Raw genomic sequence first — 20625 nt, forward strand, 5'->3', positions numbered from 1 at the left:
TGGAAAAGTCAGCTGAATTCAACTTGGCAGGGAAGGGAAAGGTCAGCTCCTCACGCTGCTGCCAGCAATGCCCTGCCTTGGGAAGGCTGGCTGCTACGGGGCAGTTTGGCCACAGTTTTGCATCGACTTCCCACCCCCACCAGCAGTGCTTTGCCTTGCCTGCAGCCTCCTCTCCTGGCACCCTGCAGCAGCTCTGATGGGCTCCTCCCTCTGTGGCCAGCCTAGAGCACACTGGAGGCTCATACAATTATTCAGCACTGCAGGATGTGATCCCATCCTTGGTCACCTGCTGCCCCTTTCTGACTGGTTCTCAGACCTCTCTCCAGTCTGCCACCAACCCTTTCCAAAGTTACCTGTAGCCCCTCAGCCCTTTACCGCTCTTTAATCTCCATTCCAGGCTTTATTCCACATAACCCAGCATATGGTAACACCTCCAAGGAAGCATTTCCCTTCACACTGCCCTGCTTTCACACCCCCACATCCTCATTTCATCCCTTCCCAGCCATAACCTGCATGAGGCAGAGAAAGCCAGGGACAGAGGATCTGGAGGGCAGGGACGTGTGCTAGTGACAGATGAGGAATGGCAAGAGCCCTTCTTGTGGCAGCACAAAGTTACAGCCTGAGCTCACATAAAACCTGACCCTTTCTCCTCAGCAGAGGGCCCGTGCCCTTTCCCACCTACTTCATTGTACTCATGGGGCTGCAGTACCTCCCCTAGCTGCTGGGACAACTGATATTTTTTCCTTATACACATAAATATATATTCAGTAAAGTCATATTCTGTAGTGAACTTGAAGAAGCTGAATAACCTTCCTGACTGGTAGACAAGTCTCCAGGGCAGTTCATGAGGCGGCTGCCAAGTCAGTCCTCTCTTTGCTGTATCGCTGAATGCCAGAGTGGGTTATCAAAAACACCCACACACAACCCAAAACCCCCAGAAAAAGCACCACCTTGATCTTTTTACTCTGTAATGTCAGGTTCAGCCTCTCATCCTTCAGAGGAAATCAAAGCTATAAATAGTCCTACCCTGCTTTCATGCCTTAGTTTACAGAATTAAGAAATCTTCTTTCTGGTATTGAATGCTGCAGGGCTTCCACTGAAGGAGGCCAACTGTTTTGTTTCAAGTGACCATTTTAAAAAGAGCTGTGGTACCATTAAAGTGATAACAGAAGTACCCAAAGATACTTTCTGATGGGCCCTTCTGCCTGCAGTCTGATGAGCCACAGATTGTTTTGAGAGGTTTGACTTGGGCAGGGTGGAGTGTACACTTACTCCTTGGATTGTCCCATGCCAACTGAAAATTCCCTTCAATATCTGTGCAACGAGAGTCCAGGACATTGCAATGTTATTAGTGGCACATGATGAAGTCTATTTCAGCCTGCAGCAAGCTCAGCTCTCCAATATGCCTAATTACCCCTGCGGGGCATTACTGGGCCTTTTCAAGTACCTGATAGGAGTTGACTAAAAATCTGCACTGATTAAATAAACTGAGCACATTCTGTCTTTCCCTATACACAAAGTGAGAAGAAGCTGAAGAAAGGAAGGTTATGGGTTTTGGGGAGATCACAGGTGACACACTAGTACAGAAAATATTTGTTTTATTTTTTTTTTCACCGTTATCCCTCTGTGAGTTTTAGCAGTATTTCTTCAAGAACCTGGACCTTAGAGAACTGGAAGTGCTTTTGCTGCTCTGCTGAGACATCCCTTCTGAGAACTGCTGTCTGCCCTTCAGCTCACCCACAGCCTGGCTCAGCATCACTTGTGGGATCCCTCAGGCTGGCAGGGACAGCAGGAGATCTCTGGCCCAAAATCCTGCTAAAACCAGGACCATGAGGTCAAGCCAAGTCACTCAAGGCTTCATCCAGCCCAAACTTTAAAACCTCCCAGGAAAATCTGCAAGTGCTACCCAAATAAATGCCTTTATCTTAGAAGTCAGGGTCAGGTATACCAGCACATACACCAGTTTATTCATTTTAGCTATGAAGTGAAGGATCCCATCTTTCTGACCTCAGACTGTACCACAGACTTCTATCTCCATCTTCATTCTAGTTCAGAAGGGATCCAAAATAAATGCAATTAAAATTAATTTTTTAAATGGCAGATTGTCTTCTCATGGGTTGTTTTCCCATATACTCTGTTATTCTATTTTCTGAGTATTACTGAAATTGCACGGTTTTTCTCTGCATTTGTGATGGTTATTTTTTTTTTCTGGAAAAAAAAATATCTGCCTATCTTCAGTCTACTTCCTGATTCCAGGAGACAGAGCGTTAGCAAAAAGACTTGCAAAACTGAGGAAGCTATTGCAAGAGCTGTCGGCACTTCCACAAAACCATTCATATCACAAAGCTCATCTGCACAACTGGCCCCTCACATTGAAGGAGTTAAATTGTGAGGAGGTTGCAGTAACCAAGCTATCCTCCTATTTTTTCCCATGACCTCATTTGTGCAGAATGACAATGTAGTTCACGTGGGGAAACACCACCTGACCACACTGTGACATGTTAGCAGCAAGTACTTTAGTCTCTGAGTTCCTTAATCCAGCCTCAGCATTATGTATTAAAATAAACATTAACAAAATTAAACAGAGAAATCTGCCATAAATGACCATATTTGACCATGTTAGCTGGGGTGCCAGAGGAGTGCAATAGGCCAGTCTATTGTCAGCATCTGGAGGTGCTTGACCCAGCAGAGAGCATTTACTGAATTGTTCCTACCCAACCTGCCTCGTCTGCCCTGCCCTGAGTGTGTCCTCACAGCACTGGGACACACTGACCCATGCAGGCACACACAGGAACTTCTCCTTCATGCCTGAGCTCTGCCATCACACCAGGTGTGCCCACAGCCCTCATCTCAGGCTGGCTGGGATGCAAAGACCAGGGCTTTCAGCAGCTTTCCTTAGAGCTAAACCTGCCAAGATGAACAATGTCCCTCCCCTGTTGCTCTAATGCCCCTCTGTAAACATGCTGCTGCCTGATTACTGTTGTTTAATTTCCATCTGTTACTGTTACAGGACATGCACATGTCCCTTTTATCTGTGCAAAAGGCATTAGTCTATAATAAAAAGCTGTGGAGTTTTCCCCCATATGTGCTCAGGAAGGAGGAATGGCACTGTTGAAGTGACTGAAGTGACTTTGAGAATTAAGCTTGCTTTCACATCTTTAGACTGCACCGATTTGGGATCATTAAGGCAAGGAAGTATATTGGAAAATCTTACCCTTCAGTAATCTTTTCCTGTTGATTTCACATTTCCTAATGTCCATCATGGAAAGGAACACCTTTGCTCATCTAAATTTCTGTTTGGCCTCCCCAGCAAGACCTGCCTTGCTGCTCCCCCTGTATCTGGCGTAACACATCTTTCTGTCCTGACAGAGTTTGCTGGCAGATGTTCACTGGTGGATGTACAGATCCTCACAAACCTTCATGGCAAGCAGGTGAAAGCAGTTAGAGAATTAACCAGGCAGGTTGAACTGCTGCTGTGTGTTTTACTTGAGCTGTAATCCTTTCCTAAATCCCTCCTGTCTCAAGCATTTCATATCAAACTCCATTCTGCACTTCCTGAGCTCAGTCTTACTTTAAGAAAAGTCAAATAAGGTGACCAGGGCAGACATTGGATTTCATTATCAACATCCTTTTTTGCTACCAGGCTTGCAATTTTGTAGCAACCCTCAGTGATTGCTGTTAAACTGCTTTGGAGTGCAGTAATTGCTGGAACCTTTTCTGTCGAGGTATATTGTGGGTCCTTAGCACAAGCTCCATACCACATAGCCTGGAGTACAGCTGCTGTCCATAAACCAGAAATTGAGCTACTGTGTCCAATGGCACCATGTCTCATCCTTCAAAGGAAGTATTAATCACGTTCTGGACATTTTTGTATTACTTGGAGATAATTTATTTTGGTTTTCCTGTTTGATTTTGCTAAAGTTATTTCAAGACCTTTGTTACATTCCAGCTTATTTGGAGTTGATCTGCAGAGAAGCTTGGAGGGTCAGAGCACAGAGAACTTTAAGTCTCATAATTTTCCTCTAATAAATGAAATAGGCACCCTAAAGCCAAGGCTTCACTACAAACCCCTCCTTCAGTTGTGCACTCATTGATTTTGGGGGGCTCAACCCAGCCTTGGCCCCATGTGTTGTAAAAGATGCTTCTGAACAGTTGTGTCTGGTGGCAGATTGTCCCCCCAGGTGCAGCTTAAAGAAGGAACAGCAGCTCCACAACACGGGCTCGTGTGGACTGCCTCCAGAAATAGAGCTCCAGGGGAGCCAAGGCATTGCAGCAAGGGGAAGCAGGAGCAGGATTGCAGGAGATGGGCAACTGTGGCAGGATCAGACCTCAATCAGAGCCTCAAAGCCCTCATGACATGAACCTGAAGAGTTCAAGGTGGACTTAGCAAATACATTTCATTGTTATTTCTATTTTAAAAAAATTTAATAATATGAGCAATATGTTTTTTATTCTGTGAAATTGCAGATACTTCTGTTTAGTGCCATTTTGCTTACTTGGAAAGGAATCACATCCTTTTTCCTTGGTACAGAAGAGCTTGGAAAACAATTACTACACATCCCACACCAAAGCATATGAAAAAGATTCCTGAGAAGTATGTGATCAATTAATGTGGTTTTTTTTGAAATCAAATTATCTTCAGATATTATTCACAAAATTTCCAGAACAAAAGAAACTGTTAACCTCAGATTATTGTGATAGAACATTCTTCTTCTAAGGGACTTCACCCCTGGGGCAGGTGCCCTCATGGCTCTTGGTGAAAGTAGAAGCTACTGTCACTACCTGCACCACATGGTCTGTGGTACTCAGATGCTTCTTCCAAGCTCTCAGTATAATCTACTTCAGAAATGCACATGTACTTTAAACTTCTCATTTTTCCCTTTTTAATACTGCTGCAATGGAGCTGCAGTCAGCAGGATGACTTCTGAAGGTATATCCATGAAAAAGAGAGGGAATCAGGGCCTGAGGTTGCCGCCAGTTTGCTGAGATGAGCCAAAGGCAGGAGTCAGCTGAGGGAGGGCTGCTCAGCTGGTGAGGCTGGGGCTCCATCTCAGAGTGAAGCAGAAGTAAGGGGCAACTCTCAGAACAGAAAGTGCACAAAGTAGTCAAGATTCTGGCAAAGATTGAGAGGCAGATGCCAATATTGCATCCCTAAATGGTATAAATCTTGTATCAAGCTGTAGGTCTGGGAGATTTCCTCTGCTTTGAGTAAGAAGTAAGGGATCCTTCAGGCCAAGTGCAAAACCACAGAGATCCAAGGCTTTGAAACTTGCCAGGTTTCTCAGCTTTCTGATGAACCACATAGTTCCTGATATCAGCTGTTTGGCCTCTTCTATAGCTACTGATACCACTGGGATTTAGCCTTCCTGTCTCTGGAAGAACTACAACCAAAGAGAACCAGAAGAAAAACTTTAAAGTCCATTCTCCTGTTCTCTCTAAGGGCTACTTCACAGAAGAGGTGAAAATTTTCCAAAAAAAAAAACAACAAAGGGAAAGAGGTTTCATTTCTTTATTCTCTTACCTAGTGGGTTCTTTGGGGATTTCCATTTAAAAAGAGAAATCACAATTAAATACAGTCTTCCCATCAGAAAACTATACTTCCCTAAATCACCAAATATAAAAAAAGTTGCTATGAGGAAAAGAAATTGTAAAACAATGAACTGCTCTTATTTGGCAGTGCAATGTCAAGAAGATTCTGAAGGGTTTTTTGTACTTCACTGAATGGCCATCTCTTTAGAGAACATGGGCTGGGCAGCAACCTCTGTACCATCATTGTGATACCAGGGAAAGCCTCCTCAGATCCTGACTGAAAAGTAGGATGGAATGAGGATGGCTCTACTAACAGCTAAGTACAAGAAGCAGCTGGCAAGGATATTCAAAATAGTAAGCTGGTTGCAACTTGAATTTTGCTAGATTGCAACTTGAATTTTAACTGAAGGAAGGCTCTCCATAAAATCAGAACTCTCTATGACAAGGCAAATTCAGATTTCAGTTTACAGCTGAATGCATTAACTGTGTGGAGTCTAAGGAGTTGAAGTGAGGTAAGGAGGAGGATTTGTTCCTGCTTCTCCGAACGCTTTAGGAGGAGCCAGCTCCCAGAAAGGGACAAACAGCTCTCCCTGGAGCACGTCACACACATCATTGCTCATGTGTCAACCCAGAAAGGAAGGAGATCTTCTGAAGTTAAAGGATAGATGTTTGGAAAAACAAACCCTGCCAGTCCACAGTGGCCATCAGGCTGTTCAGCCGGGGTGTTTTACGTATTTTCAGGAGCGTAACACCCAACTTCCAAGTTACTTGCATTCCACAGCAAGAGAATATCTCTGGGGGTGCTCAGAGCTCTCCTACCCTGACACACACACAATACCAGGGATGAGTGAAGGGCACATCATTAATCTGAGGCATACAGCTTACTTGTCAAGGAAGCTCAGGTTCCAAAGTCTTTTAAAGCATTTAGACATCTTTTAATTTTATTTCTGAGGAAAAGTTTAGAAGGAAGTGTAGTAATGCAGCAAAAGCTAAAGAATTAATTAATCAATCACCAAATGAATTACCAAATCTCTGTGACACAGAAGATTTACCATCTCCCCTTGTACTAGATACAGTCCTTTGGCTTTATTAACAAGAATTCATTCCATTTCTTTTTAACTTAAAATCTGGGGTACTTACCCTAAATGAGAAAGGAAGCAAAAGAGAGACCACTTCTGTACCCAGTGTGTTCTTGTCAACACAGTGCAGGATGGAGAACTGAGAGGCTTTCTACCAACTGACACGCAACACTGACAGAACTCAAGCTAAAAATAATGTGAATATCCACAACAGGAATGCATGAGCCTCATGGCTGCTGGGATTGTTGCATGTGATGGCAGCTCTCCTGCTTCATGAATAAGAGCTGAATTTTAATTACACTCCTCCACTTGCTTTGCAGCTTGTATGAAAGTGATGGAAATTAATTTAATTCTTGCTTCTACCAGGAAGTTTGTCTCCCAGTACATCCTTTGCATTAAGGCAGTGATAGGTTAGAAAATGCAAGCAAGTTGGAAAAGCATGGCAGCAAAGTCTCTCTAGATAGGCTAGCTCAGTGATATTTTTGTACTACATTTTACTTTGCCTGTCCTAAAAGAAATCAGATTTTTTTGGCCCGGGACATGAGTGTAGAAGTAACATTTCTATAGCTGACGTATTTTAGGATGACATGATTTGATTTTTTTAAACTTTTATCCAAAGGAAATCTTGAATCATCAAAAACCGATTCCCCACCATGAAAAATCTAAGTCCTAGGTCAAGTTCAAATAGCTAAATAAAGAAAAGGTTTCTCTACCCTGCAGCTAACCCTTGCCCTTGTATTCTTAATTGAACACCTGAAGTTGTGGCAAAAGGTTTGCTGCTCCTGCCCTCACACAGAACACTGAACATCTCCACAGCTGGGTGCTCCCAGGAGCAGGCAGATGAGAGAGAAAGCTTCCCAGGGGATGCAGCAGCCAGACAGGGAGCTGCACCCTGTGCAGGAGCAGTGCTGTGACAGATTGTGGTCTGGTTTAAGAGATTCTGGTCTACCTCTGACTTTAAAGTCTGTTTATGATGCAGAGGTATGTGAAGAAATACAGGAGAAGGAAAAAATATTTGAGCAACTGTAAGAGTTCATTTGAACAAGGGGAAAGTGATATTGCACAGTGATCTGCAGAAACACGAGTGTTTTAGCAAAGAATAAAACAGTTTCTCTGGAGAGCTGGCTTTGGGACAGAGCTCAGTGGCAGAGGATTTAAACGTGTTCAGATAAATAAATACTGTGAAGTTATTTTTATGAACTCTTGAGTGTGTGTTTCTATGACTATCCTAAAACTCAGGTGTTTCCAAATATTCCTTTGAAAGAGGAAATCATGTCCCTTACACATCCATTTACACAGAGGGCTGGATTAGACGTGGCAGACTTTGAACTGGGTTAATTTTCACTTGCTCATGGCAGACTTGGCTATCCAACTGGGAATAGCACTGATACCAGCAGCCACCTGCTTCCCTGGCTGGCTTTGAAAACAGCTCAGGAGTGACTTGTTGCTCAGTGGGGCCGTACCAGGTGCATGAAAAGGCAACATAGCAGAGGCCAGATGACTGGTGACCCCCAAATTCAGTGGCTTAAATAGAGAGAGTCAGTGAGTTAACCAAGCTTAATCTGCCAATGCTTTCCACTTTCCTCAAGACTTCCAGCTGGTGAAAGGCAGCTCCCCTCGCTTGATCAAAGCACTGGCCTCCCCATCTGGAGGTGCTTTATTTCCCTATTGTGCGTCTGTAAATGATAACAGAAGGTGCAGAGCCACAGGGGAGCTGAGGTGAAGCAGCTGCAGGAAATATTAACTGAACTACATCATAAAAGCAAGATCTGCTGCCAGTCACAAGAGGAACCTTTTCAGTGCAAGTGAGATTACATAAATATTGGTGATCACAAGAGGACGCAGTACCTTACCCAGAGCAAGACCAGAAAATGTAAAGACCTTACTTGATTTTTCTTCTTTAATGTTGTACTCCAGCACACCAGGAGCCTCGTTCTGCACTGGCAGGCGGACTGCAAGGACCATGTTGCTCACATTACCCTCTTTCCTAACTAAGAATATCTGAAAAAGGAGAAAAGAATCAAGAGCTCAGCTACATTATGTGAGCTTCTAGATTTTATTTTAGGTCATTGGCAATGTAGATTTTATCAGTACAATCCACCTTTAAATACCCTTATTTTAGCTTCACTCCACTTAGCTATGCTTTATACAAGAAAAAATAATGGAGAAAAGGACATTTCATCTAAGTGAATTTCCAACCTGCCAAGGGACTCACAAAGTTTCTTTGCATCACTGATGTCCCACTTACACCTAAAGCAAACTATTTCACTAACTGAAGATTTAAAACTGCACTCCCAATTTGTTAAGTGATGGTCCTCACACCAGTGCCCTGAATCACAGATGAGTGACCCCAGAATGTCCAGTCCAGGTCTAAAGCAAGGGAGTCACTTGTACATTTAGTGGGTAAGGATTTGAGTGTCCATGAGAGGAGCATGAGGCCAAAGGCTCTGGTGGACACAGTGTCCATGACAGAGCTTTTTATGGGACCAGAAGATCATTCAGGTATCCCATGAGGACCCTTTTCCAATCCCCTGGGTGAAGCCATCAAGCCAGACCAAGTTTCTCAGGGATTTGTCTGTACGAGTCTGGAGAATGTCAAAGCTGGAGACTGCACAGCCTCTCTTGGCCACCTGTCCCACCACTCACAGGGACAAAATGCTTCCCTGCACCTCTGGTTTCAATGCTCACTGTTTCCCCGTGTCTCCCACCCTGCAGTGCTGAGCACAGCCTGCCTTCATCCTCATCCTCTCCATGGCCTCCCTGCAGGTGCCAGGGGTTGCTGTGTGGTCCCCTGAAGGTGTCTCCTGGCTGAACAAGCCCTGGTCACACAGCCTCTCCCCAGGGTGTCTGTGCCCAGCAGGCTGGCCACCATCCCTACAGGTCCTTTCCCACAGAGCTGCTCCACCAAGAAAAAGGAAAAATGCCTCATTCTTTGTATTCTATGAGACCCTAAGTGTGTTTCTAATTAAAGTTCATTGTCAGGGATATTTTTAGCTTGTATTTTGAAGGTACAGATACAAAGACAAAATAATTTTCACATTCATCTGTTCTTTGATAGTAAGCTTAGGCAGAAAGGAGTCGAGGTATTTTTTAAAAACTGAATTAAAAATTCAAGCTAATTTTTTAGCCTGGATATTAATATTAGAAAGAGAAGTATGCGTTGAAAAAATCATTAATCAACTGTAACGTATGGAAATCGAGCAAAAACCCATTAATTTATTGGGCAGAGGAATTTAAAAAAACTCGTCTAGAAGCCAGGACTTTTCCCTGCATGAGTCCCAGTCAGAAGGGCATCTCCAGTCACTTTGAAGCACCCATGCTGAACACAGCTTTGGGGCTGCTTCACAACTTCACACAGTGCTGTCATCTTGGCCTCTGAGCTCAGGAGAAATGGAGCCCCAGGGTCTCAGGTCGACCATCAGGGCAGAGAAAATGCAAATAAATGCAGAGGTGTGTGCCCTGAACAGGCTGATTCCTGCAGGGCAGCCCCCACCTCTGTTGCAGTGAGTGTCTGCAGGTAGAAGGCGGGTGGCACCTGCAGGGAGAGGCTCTCCCTTGCCCAGGTCCTACCACCCACATGGCAGTGCTGTCCCTCTAACCATGACTGCCAGACAGCTCCATCTTATATTGCTACATCTGAAATTTAATCCAAGCAGCCAGGGAAATGAAACCTGGAAATGAATCACTTCTTTTTTCCTGATCGGCACGCCTGGTTGCCATGGATCCAGAGGCTAAAATTGGCCGGTGGCTGTTCAGAGAGGGAGGAGGTGGGTTTTCTCAGCTCTACTCAGCCCTGAGTGCTGTACTTCCCCTGGGCCAGGGCCAGCATTGAAATCAGCCTCTTCTGTTTTCACCACAGGTGGGAATGATGCTGCCCAGTTTCAGGTGGGCTCCCAGAGGGCAGGGGGTTCTGCCCTTGCCGTGGGACACCTCTGATGCACCTCCTCTTCTCCTGCCCGCAGCCAAAGGCTGTGCCCAAGGGCAGCGTGAGCAGGAGGAGCAGAGGCAGGATGTGCCCCCAAAGCCACTCAGAGGTGGGGAACTCCCTGCCTGCAGGGAATGGATAATGCCTGAGGAGACTTGGGGCCATGCGTGGCTTCATCACGGACAGTCACCCACATCTCTGCCTACAGACAGAGAGAAAAACAAAGATCTTGCTCAATCTAATTGAGAAATCTGACTCAGGGTGATGTGCAATGCACAGCCCAGGCTGCTCAGGTGAATCCCACTGGAGGGTGTCCCTTGGCTGCGCCAGCATTTATCCCTGGGATAGACTGACTTGGCCAAGGGACAGGTCCAAACATTCTCTGGACACGTCCAGAGCAGGTGTGCCCTGACATCAGCTCGGGTCACTTACACCTTCCCTGCCCTAAGGATCCAGCCAGGACACCTACAGCTCTCTATGCCTCGCCTCTCAGACCTCTCAGGAAAGGGGAGCATCTCCCTTTGGCACAGGGCTGCTTTCCTTAAGCAAGCTCTAAGCTTTGTACAAGTTTATAATTCTCTAATACTCAGTTTATGCAAACTAGATATCAATTGTGGCAATAAAAATTACTCCCAGCAGCTCCCTGAATCTAAGGTACTTTTCTTCACAAATTTTTTTTTCATTGCTCCAGATCAGGAAAATCACCATACTTGTGGGTATGGTGGTGAACGGGAAGCCATCTCCATGGTAAGCAAATAAACCCAGAGGTAATATTCCTTGTTTTCCCAAAGCAAATATATCTGTTTTGTGCTGTTGAGAGAGGTAAAGTGTCAAAAGGTAATGAAAACAGAGAGCTGTCTGCTGAATATTTTTGCTTCCACATAAAAAAAAGCACTGCTCTCCCAACCAAGGACAAGAAATGTGGTTGTCTGAACTGAAATTGCTTTGGACTTACCCCTGCTGTTTCTTTACCAAGGATTGCCCCAGCCCTTTCCTGGCTCATGTTCAGCTGAAGCCACACAGGACAGGTCTTGATGAGTTTGTCAAGGATGCTGATCCCTGGAAGCTGGAGGCAATTTCGCGCAGCACTGGCCTGACAGAGATGTGTCTCCTTCCCCTCTTCACTGGAATCTCTGACAGGGCTGAAACACAGCAAGGGAGTCCCTGGTAAGGAGAGCTGCAAACAGAGATCTGGGGGGAGTAAGGGCTGTGAGTGCAAACACAGACACAGGCACTCAGAGGTCAGGAGTGCTCCTGGAGGGGCATCAAACCACCACAGGCACCGTGGCTGTTATTCCAGCGGGCTGGCAGGGCGCTCTGTGCTGGGCTCTGCTGGTGTCAGCTCACCCATGGGTGCTGCTCAGGTACTGGTGCCCACAGACACAGCTCAGGGATGCACAGGGGGTTGAGCATGCCTGTCCCCTGGGTGCCACCCTCCAGCTGAAGGGTCTGAGAGATGTTCCACGGCTTCAAAAGCAGCAATGCAGCAGAGGAGTCCCTGCAGCCTGGTGATAAATACTGGCTTCAAGCTATGGTGCTGACTTGACAAAGCCAATGTGCTTTCAATATACATGTGTGCTCAGCTCTGCAGGCAGTGGAAATACTTGTGCTGAAAAGTCTGGTCACAAGAGCTCTACTGGATAAGACCATGGACTCATGGAGATGCAGGCTTGTCATTCATTTCATGAACTGATTTTGCATTTAAAGAAAATGTACAAGAACATACACAAAAAGTGTTTTGCTGCTCTAATTTTCTGCTTAGAGGTCAGAACTGAAAATAGGACTCTCACTTTTTATGTGGTCTTACTTCAAATATTTTTCCTTTTCGTTTTATTTTTAAAGACACAAACCTTAAGGTACTATATTTCAAATAAGGTCAGTCCTAAACTACTAAAAGAGAGTAATTTCAAAGACCTAACCTAACACAGCAGGTCTGACCCAAAAGTCAGTTTGTGTAAAAATAGCCCTTCATATCCCAAAAGCAATACAAAGATTTTATTTTTTAGCAGGTTTTTTCTTTTTCAACCCTTCACAGACAGCTTTCTCAGAAAATACAGGCGCCTCTGCAATTCAGGTTGTAGATAAAGGCATTATTTCACAGAATCTTGATTTTAATCAGTCCTTTTTTAAGATCATAGTCGAGACAGTAGGAATGAGAGAACTGTGCTTTAAAAAAAGCAAATTGAAATAAGTGAAACTCTACTTGTGATAAAAGCCCAGCTTGTCACATAGGTGAGGGAATTTCATTTAGATTTAACAGCATGTGATTTTAATCAATATCATCTGAACATATCGAGCAAAACAATGGGATATAGCTTTTGGAACTTACCCCGAGTCATCTCTTGGGGGTTTTTTACAGAAGAAACAACCAAAAAAAAGCCTTGTAACCATGTGAAGGGAAAACATGTGTTGGATGCCAATATTCATACTCGGTAGTGGGAAAGAAGTAATGACTTGAAGGGAAAGTTGACATATAATGAAATGTTCCGTAACACAAAAATTACTCCCCTACTTAGTCACAAAGACACGAACCTGATCACATCAGAATGATGTGTGAAACCTCAATCAAAAGGAGGTCAATGCTGATAATGTCCTGCTGTGTCACCAGAAGGTGACATCTATGTCCATAGCTCCTGTCTGAGGAACGTGGTTAGCCATTAGTTATGTAAGGTGGGACCAGCAAAGCACTGATGCTCAGGAATCCCATTGCCTGGAGGGAAATGAGGGTTATCAGCAAAGCCAGGAAAGTAACACCAGCCAGCTTGGACCTCCTCAGCATCAGGCACACGGTGACCCTGGCACAGGGCTCTCCACAGGGCATCCATCCCTCTGCTCCCTCCCACAGGCACAGCCTCGGAGAGCCCTGCTCACAGCACCACCTGGGGTTCGGCAACAAGAGCAGACGGGAGGAAAAATGACAGAACTGACCTTCCAATACACGTGGCTGCATGTAGGGTCTGAGTTTTGGAGAACGGATAGAAAATTGAAAATAATTCCAAACTCAGACACACGAGATGAAGAAGTAAGAACCTGAAAGTGTTTACCCTAATGGAAAATCTAATTATTTCAGTGTGTGGAGTCCTTCAGTGCATCAAATTTAGGGCAGTGGATAAGGCTTTTTTTTTTTTTTTTTTTCTGGCAGAAGAGGCAGTCAAATATTTTGTGGGCCCTGAGGGATGAGGTATTCTCTCAAAAGCCAGACCAGCCTGGAAGGAGCTAAGCAGGCTCTTGTACCTGTAGAGAGGGAGGAAAGCACAGATGAGTGAAAGGGGAGGCTATGGCAAAAGGAGAGGCAGGAAGAGTCATTAAGGAGATTATACAGAATCAGGGGAATGTTTGGTGAGACGTTTCCTGTCAGTGAGTTATAAGAGATGATGGATAAATTCCCAAAAGAAGAAGAGGATTGCATTGCCCAGATATCTTAAAATGCTGGGTTTGGAGCAGTAGCACACACTTTTATTGAATCAAATCTGTGCTGGCTAAGGAAGGGGAGTGGATGACCTCCTGGACTTGCTCAGCTGTAATGCTCTGACCCGTGACACACCAGTTGACGCAGTCATGGCACCGACGCTTGACTTCTGTCCCGGGCACAGCTGTCACAAAGATTTGGATGGGGCTGTGGGAATGCTTAATCCAGCAATTTAATCTGGCTCCGTGGTAGCTCTGTGGCTGCACAGAGAGGAGGGAGCCCAGGCAGCTCCCGGGCTCTTGCTGTGCTGCCAGCTGAAGGCATTTCCAGGGCCACTGTGGTGAGCAGCTGGCCTTTCCAGCTTGCTCACTCAGAGTTCATGCATCAGATGATTTCTACAGCCTCAGTTTTCAAAAATAACATAAAACTCTTGTTCTTGCCCCAGAGTCCTGCAAACCCCTTTGGCTGATAGAGGCAGGTGCTCATTTTGATAGGTGTGACATGAAGGTGAGAAGCTGTCCCTAGAGCTGCCTGCTTTCCTTTCCTTTTATTGAGTTCTTACTGCAAAGTACATTTAAATCTTGCAGCGGTTCTGCTAAATTGGATTCAGCTGGGAAGCAGGGAGCTGTGTGCTGCATACTGATTGACAGCACAGGCTAATTAATTGCACAGTGATTACATTGACACACCTGCCCCGGGCTTGCAGAAGGTATCAGGTTGCTTGTTGGAGGCAATAATAATGACAATGGTGGTTTGAATTATTGCACAGTGACTGTACACTGCAGTAATGACCCCCATGACTCACTGCTTTAAAATCCTGGAGCCACACTTGCCAGGTGAATATTCCCAGAAGTGAGCAGACCAGCAAGGAGGTATAATCCACTGAATTTTGTGCAGGTAAAGGCCAGAGCATACCTTTGCAAGGGGTTTCAAAAATATTGTCACAAACCTGCTGACACTAAGGGCTTCCTGGCTGGACTATATGTGGCTGGTCACTCTGAATTTCCCTGAGGCAGCTGAGACACACAGCAATTGTGTGAAATGGCAGCAGGGACTGCCAGATTAATTCTTCACTACTGCACATTTGCTCTGAGACATAATGTAATTTTAAAATTAAATCTTAAATTGTTAATCAAATGCTCTGTAGTGCACTGATAAGTAATGACAGAGTGCCTTAGTATTGTTTAAGCAGACCAGATTTAAGAATTAGGAGCTAGTCTTTTATTATTATGTTTTATTGCTTTTGCTTCTTCCTCTGAAAATGAGAAGACATCAAGAAAGAGTAAAAGCAAGGGTTTGCTGTGCTGTCCTCAAGGAGAGAAATACAATGGTATATTTATAGCAGAGCAGGAACCACAGGTCCTAAAATGTGTGTGAGCTGGCTTGATACTGAGAGAGAAATACAGACACTCAGTCACAAACTCCATGTGCCAGGTGATAGAGCAACTTTTTTCACCAAAGCTACCTGGTACCTGAAGGGATACCATTTGGGATAAACCAGCTTGTGACTGAAGCTGACATGTGGAAACCCTTCAAGCCCAATGGTTATAAGGAGCACTTGAAGCAGGAGGAAAAGATAGGAGCTGCTGAAGCCAACAGAGCAGTCCTGAAGGAAATTGATAGGCAGTGCTGTTAATTCCTGTGGTTAAAAGAGAGTTGGGAGCATGGAGCTTCATGGAGATGGGTGAGATGACAGAAGACTCACAGGGCTGGTTTACAACCTGTGTCACCACCAACCCAGCTGGACTCAGCTGCAGGGCTCTGTGCCACTGGCAATAGAGGCAGATCTCTGTATCCTTTTTACTTTTTTATGGTCACCTTCTTTCCTTACAGGAATAATTGGAGTTACATGAAGAGCAACTAAAATACAAGGTTTCACCCACTGCAAGAAAGAGAGCTGCCTGTGCTTTCTTTGGTTTAGTATCACTTCTGATTAGACAGGTGTTGAGGAACACATTGAATGGAGGTAGCTTGGTGTCCAAACTGCACAGACTTATTAAAAATCTTTGCTCAGACTCATGTGAATTCATGTGCTGTTACTTTCAGTTTGCTGTGAGAGAAAGTATGCAGTGCCACAGCTAGAGGACATCACGCTTCATTTTGCTTCCATCCTAGAAATGGCCAATTTTTGATACCATCTACTTACACTCATAAGCCAGCCCATCTTTGATCACTTCATCAGTTCAGATCAAATTAATCTGAGATGGAGGAGAAGGATTCATTTACCCTCTGGACTTGCCTTTGGTCACCTTGCTGGGTTCTTCTTCCAACTCCTGGTGGAAGTAAGACCCTGAACCCAACTTAGCTGCAGGAAGAGCTCCAACATCTTTGATATTCTGGAGCTGTTTCATCATAAAACAGAGTATTAGGAAGATGGGATGGTAGCAAAGTGATATATTGAAAAACCCATAGCACAAAAGCTAATTTTATGCACCAAACATGAACCCTGACATGCAGAAAATTCAGGTTTTAATAAGTGCTTTTTCATAACAGAGCCAAGAGATCTTACAAAAGTCAAACCAACAAACTGAAATAAGAGAACCGACAACAAAAAACCTAATAGCAGAAAGAGAAGCTCTTGAGATCTTCAGGGACCATACCCAGGTAATTGTCACCCTCTAGTCAGAAATAAACAAGTTTCTTGTTGTCTGACAGGCAGAGAAAAGAAGTAGAATGTAAAGCAAGCCATGGGAGATTCCTGCACTGTAAGGTTCTTGGATGTACAGAAAAATTAGATAATGGGAATGATGTGAGAAGCTTGGCGTGTCCCAGAGGCAGGCTTGTCCAGTGTCCTCCCCGCCTTGCAGAATGCTTGTGTTACTGGTCCACCCTGGTGACAAGTTTATAGCTCAGGAAGTTGTGCTTCTCAGCCTGTGGTCTGTGGAAAGCCTGTGGTTGGCAAAGCACTTCCTCCTGCTCACTGGTCCCCTTGTCCCTCCTCTACTCAAGTGTCCACCCTTCCACTCTCTGATCTACAGCTGATGCTCTGCACGTCCAGGAGTTTTGGCTCAGCCTGGGAAAGACCAAGACAAATAGCCAAAACAGCAGCTGTTCCAGCTGCCCAAAAGGTAAGACAAACCAAGGGTCTCCTAAATATCCTGACACCTCAGGACAGCTCAGCAAAACTCTGTCTCCCACCCACTCCGCCTTTTGTTACAGGCACCGTCAATTTCCGCAGTGAATTTTGCACTCTGCAATTGAAGTCTCGCTTCAAGTGAGCTCTTTCCTACCTGCCAGGGATTCCCAAACACCCACTTCTGCGAGGGCCAGCAGGTTTGCATGCATCTGGGCCCTGTCTGCACATGTTCATCTAAGTTTGCCAAAGTGGAACAAGTCATCACCCTGCTAGGGAGCTCCATTAAAGGCAGAGAGGAATCAGGTGATCAAGTGTGGGACAGCTCACCTACCCTTAAACCACTCACCAGTGAAAACCAACAGAGGAAGTTACACAAATGAGCAAGTTCTACTGTACTTCAAGGGCAAAAAGGTGTCATGGCCACTTGTGCAGGTGGAAGAACTGTAAATCATGTGTCAATTTATTAAGTAACCAGTAGCCACTGAGTTTTCTGGTCACATATGACACCAGACTGGTGCCTTATGCAGTACATGGCTTGGCTTGAAGGTCTGAGGGGTCAGCAGCGCGCTGGAGGAGCTGTGTGGACATGCACTGCTGCCTGCAGAGCTCAGCAGGGATAGCTGGGCTGGCTTGAAGGAGCTGAGCCTCAGGAGCAGGCTCTGCACAAACACGTGGAGCAGAAGGACCAAGCTCTGCTCAGCCCTGGTGCCCTGGCTCCTGCCATCAGCGGGTTTAAAGAGAACACATGGATTTTCCTCAAAACTTCCATCGTGCAGGCAAAGGATGTGGCTGCAGATTATCTGCTTTTGAACTTTGTAGAGCCTTGCCACCACTGAGAGGTGAGCAGCCAGGTCAGCTCTGCAGCTGGATGAGAGCTGCTGATGCTGTGAGGGATGTGTGACCACTGCCCCTCACCAGAGCACAGACCTGCTGCTCAGGACCAGGGTGGCTCTCTTAGGCAGGAGCAGCAGGGCCAAGTAACTCAGGAACAGAGAACTACAAGGTGCCTGCTGTGCTTCCCATGAACCCTACAATGCTTCTTCCTTCTAAATTAATCAAGCTTAATTGTAAGTGCTTCTAGAGAAGCAGCAATGCCCCTGGCAGACCCTCTTGCTTGACCTTGTCAACAACCTTTCAGCAGAGAGTTCTCTCAAGGGGTGGGGAGGTGTAAGTAAATGTTTGCTAAGTTCCCAGCTTCTCTGTGTTTCCTAGGTTCATTAGGTCTGCCCCTCTGTTTAAATACACAAAGTCATGTATACAATAAGGGACTGCATATGCATAAAATCCCAAAGTGCAAGCTAATTCTCATTACTGATAGTTCCCAGGCCAGCTCTACTAACAAACAAGACTTCTCACACACGCTCATAGCCACGGCATGGACAGAAACAACATAAAAACCAAACATCTAAAAGGAAGAGCCCTTCTTTCAAAGATCCCCCTGCTTTTTTTGCCTTTCAGTCTAGCAATTTCCTGCATCCATTAATGCCAATGGAATATGCTGCCTGTGGCCCCACACTGGACTGGGGCTATTATATCCTATTGGTGTAATATGTCTTGGCTGGTATTCACAAACTGTACTGCTGCCTTTGTGTAACTTTGCATATTTATTTTTTGCAAAGTTATTTTTTATTTATTTTACATATATATTTTGCCGACAACAATTTGTCTTACAAGCATAATTTCTCTTTTTACTCAGTCAAAATGTACTTTGTCAAGTCAAAACCACTTTGCAGGTTATGTTAGCTGTACTCCCTTCCTAACAACAGTCAGTTAAGTTGTTCTCCCCCACATTTACAATCAGAGATTTTCAGGACATTTGTCCTTTGCCTATTTCAAACGCAAATTATTCTCTTAGGAATGTCAGCATCTCAGCAAAACTGAAGATTTTTCTTTGTGTGCAGGCAAGGAAGGATCATTTATACTTCTGCAAGGCCCTTTCAGTGCAAAGAGAAGAGAGCTGCTGGAGCACCAGCCAAGGCAGGGTCACAGGGGCTAGAGAACTGACATTTTCCTCAACAAAAAACTGCAAACACCTTTGCTGGATAATCCAACTTCTCTGGAAAGGCTTGTGCAGTGCAGAAACCAGAAGCAAATGTTGTAAAGAAGAGAAACAACTTTCTGGGCTTTAAGACCGTAAGGAAACCCCATGACCATGACCTCCCTCACCCTCCCATGTCAGTGCTGGAGAGGGGCCCAGCTGAGCCTGGAGAGCAAGGATTATTCTGTGCATTCCAAAACCACCTGAAGAGCTGGAAGCACAGAGCACCCCCGCTTCTACTGCAGGGTCAAGGTGATGGGCAGAGGTTCTGCCCCTTTCCAGCTCATCTGGACAGGAAGGAAGATGGGAATGGAAAGCCAGGGAATGCTTTTCTATATTGTAATCACCTAACAAAGAGGGGAAAAGGAAACGGAAAATAAAGGGGAGGGACAAATTTCCAATTCAAACTTCATTAAGAATAGACTGAAGTTTAGCTTTCTTAATGCCATTCTGTTTCAAACCCTATATATTAAAAAAAAATATATTTGAAAACTGCATGATGTCTTAGAGCCAAAACCCTGGGCAAAACATTTAGAGACCCATCAGACTGGTGATAAAAAGCTCTGGCCTTGCTCCCCCTGTGAGGGGACTGAGTGCAGGCATGAGGCACACAAGAGGCCAACCACACAAACTTGCATAATGCTGAGCAGTTTCCCTCTGCACTAAGAAATAGCTGCAAAGCCTTATCTCAGTCTTCATTTGCAACTAGAAATGGTTGTTTTGCCAAGGGAAATGAACCCACTGGACTTTCATCCTGCAGAATATGAAGGAGCAGAGCACAGGACTTCTGAGGTCTCTCCCTCATAAGGCACCACACAAAGCAGCTTGCTTACACACAAATATTCATGTTTTGGGTAAGATTTCCTTCCAGGGTCAGTGTGAATGGATTTCAATATGTGGGCTCTTAGTGAAAAAACCAAATATCTAAATCTGTGAACCTTCTCTTTGTCTGTCCTCCTTAAGCCCTACTCCAGCAATTTCATATGCCTCATTAATTTTGATTAGGCATTAGAGAAGTGTATTTATTTCTTGCTTTATTACCTGATGGGATCCCAGCCTGCATTTACACGGGGGCAAGGTTAGAGATCTGCCTTCCTGAGGGAAGGAGAGGAAGAAGAAAAGAGCTCATTTGGGAATTTCAGGGATATGGAAAGGTGGTGAAAGGACACGGTCTCTCCTTCCAGTGGAGAACACCTCCAGAACACCTGGAAACAACCCAGGGTGGGAGAGGTGTTCTAGTTTGCTAACTTTTGCAACCTGCCTTGTGGGTGGGCACAGCCCTTGTCCTCCTGTGCTGGTGGGACAGCCTGGGACTAAAGGGCTGGTTAGGGGAGCAGTGTCAGAAACTGCTGAAATGTCCCTGCAGGGACTGGCAGCTCAGCCTGTGCCTACAGATCCTGCTAAGCAGCTGGACAAACCTGTCAGCTCCCCCAGACCCACCAAAGCACTGCTGGGACCTCAAGCTTGTGCATTTAATTGTGTTTATGGTCTCTGCATCGCCGGGGCAAAAATGTAGGTAGGTCATGAGGCACAGGTTTTGTGCTCACAGACCACAAGGTAGTTTAAGAC

General features: G+C 45.1%; 1 protein-coding gene across 1 annotated transcript in view; it reads right to left on the minus strand.

The window, feature by feature from the left end:
- The window catches only part of RIN3 (Ras and Rab interactor 3), a gene marked incomplete at its 5' end in the record, with an annotated part of 65786 nt that overhangs the window by 36182 nt on the left and 8979 nt on the right, over positions 1-20625 (minus strand). The window contains 2 exons of the mRNA XM_084207622.1: positions 8495-8609; positions 11489-11675. Of these exons, the coding sequence (XP_084063748.1) occupies positions 8495-8609; positions 11489-11675 (302 nt within the window). The remainder of the gene's footprint in view (positions 1-8494; positions 8610-11488; positions 11676-20625) is intronic.

Source organism: Fringilla coelebs (assembly GCF_963513975.1).
Source record: "Fringilla coelebs genome assembly, chromosome: 6".
NCBI classification, from domain to species: domain Eukaryota; kingdom Metazoa; phylum Chordata; class Aves; order Passeriformes; family Fringillidae; genus Fringilla; species Fringilla coelebs.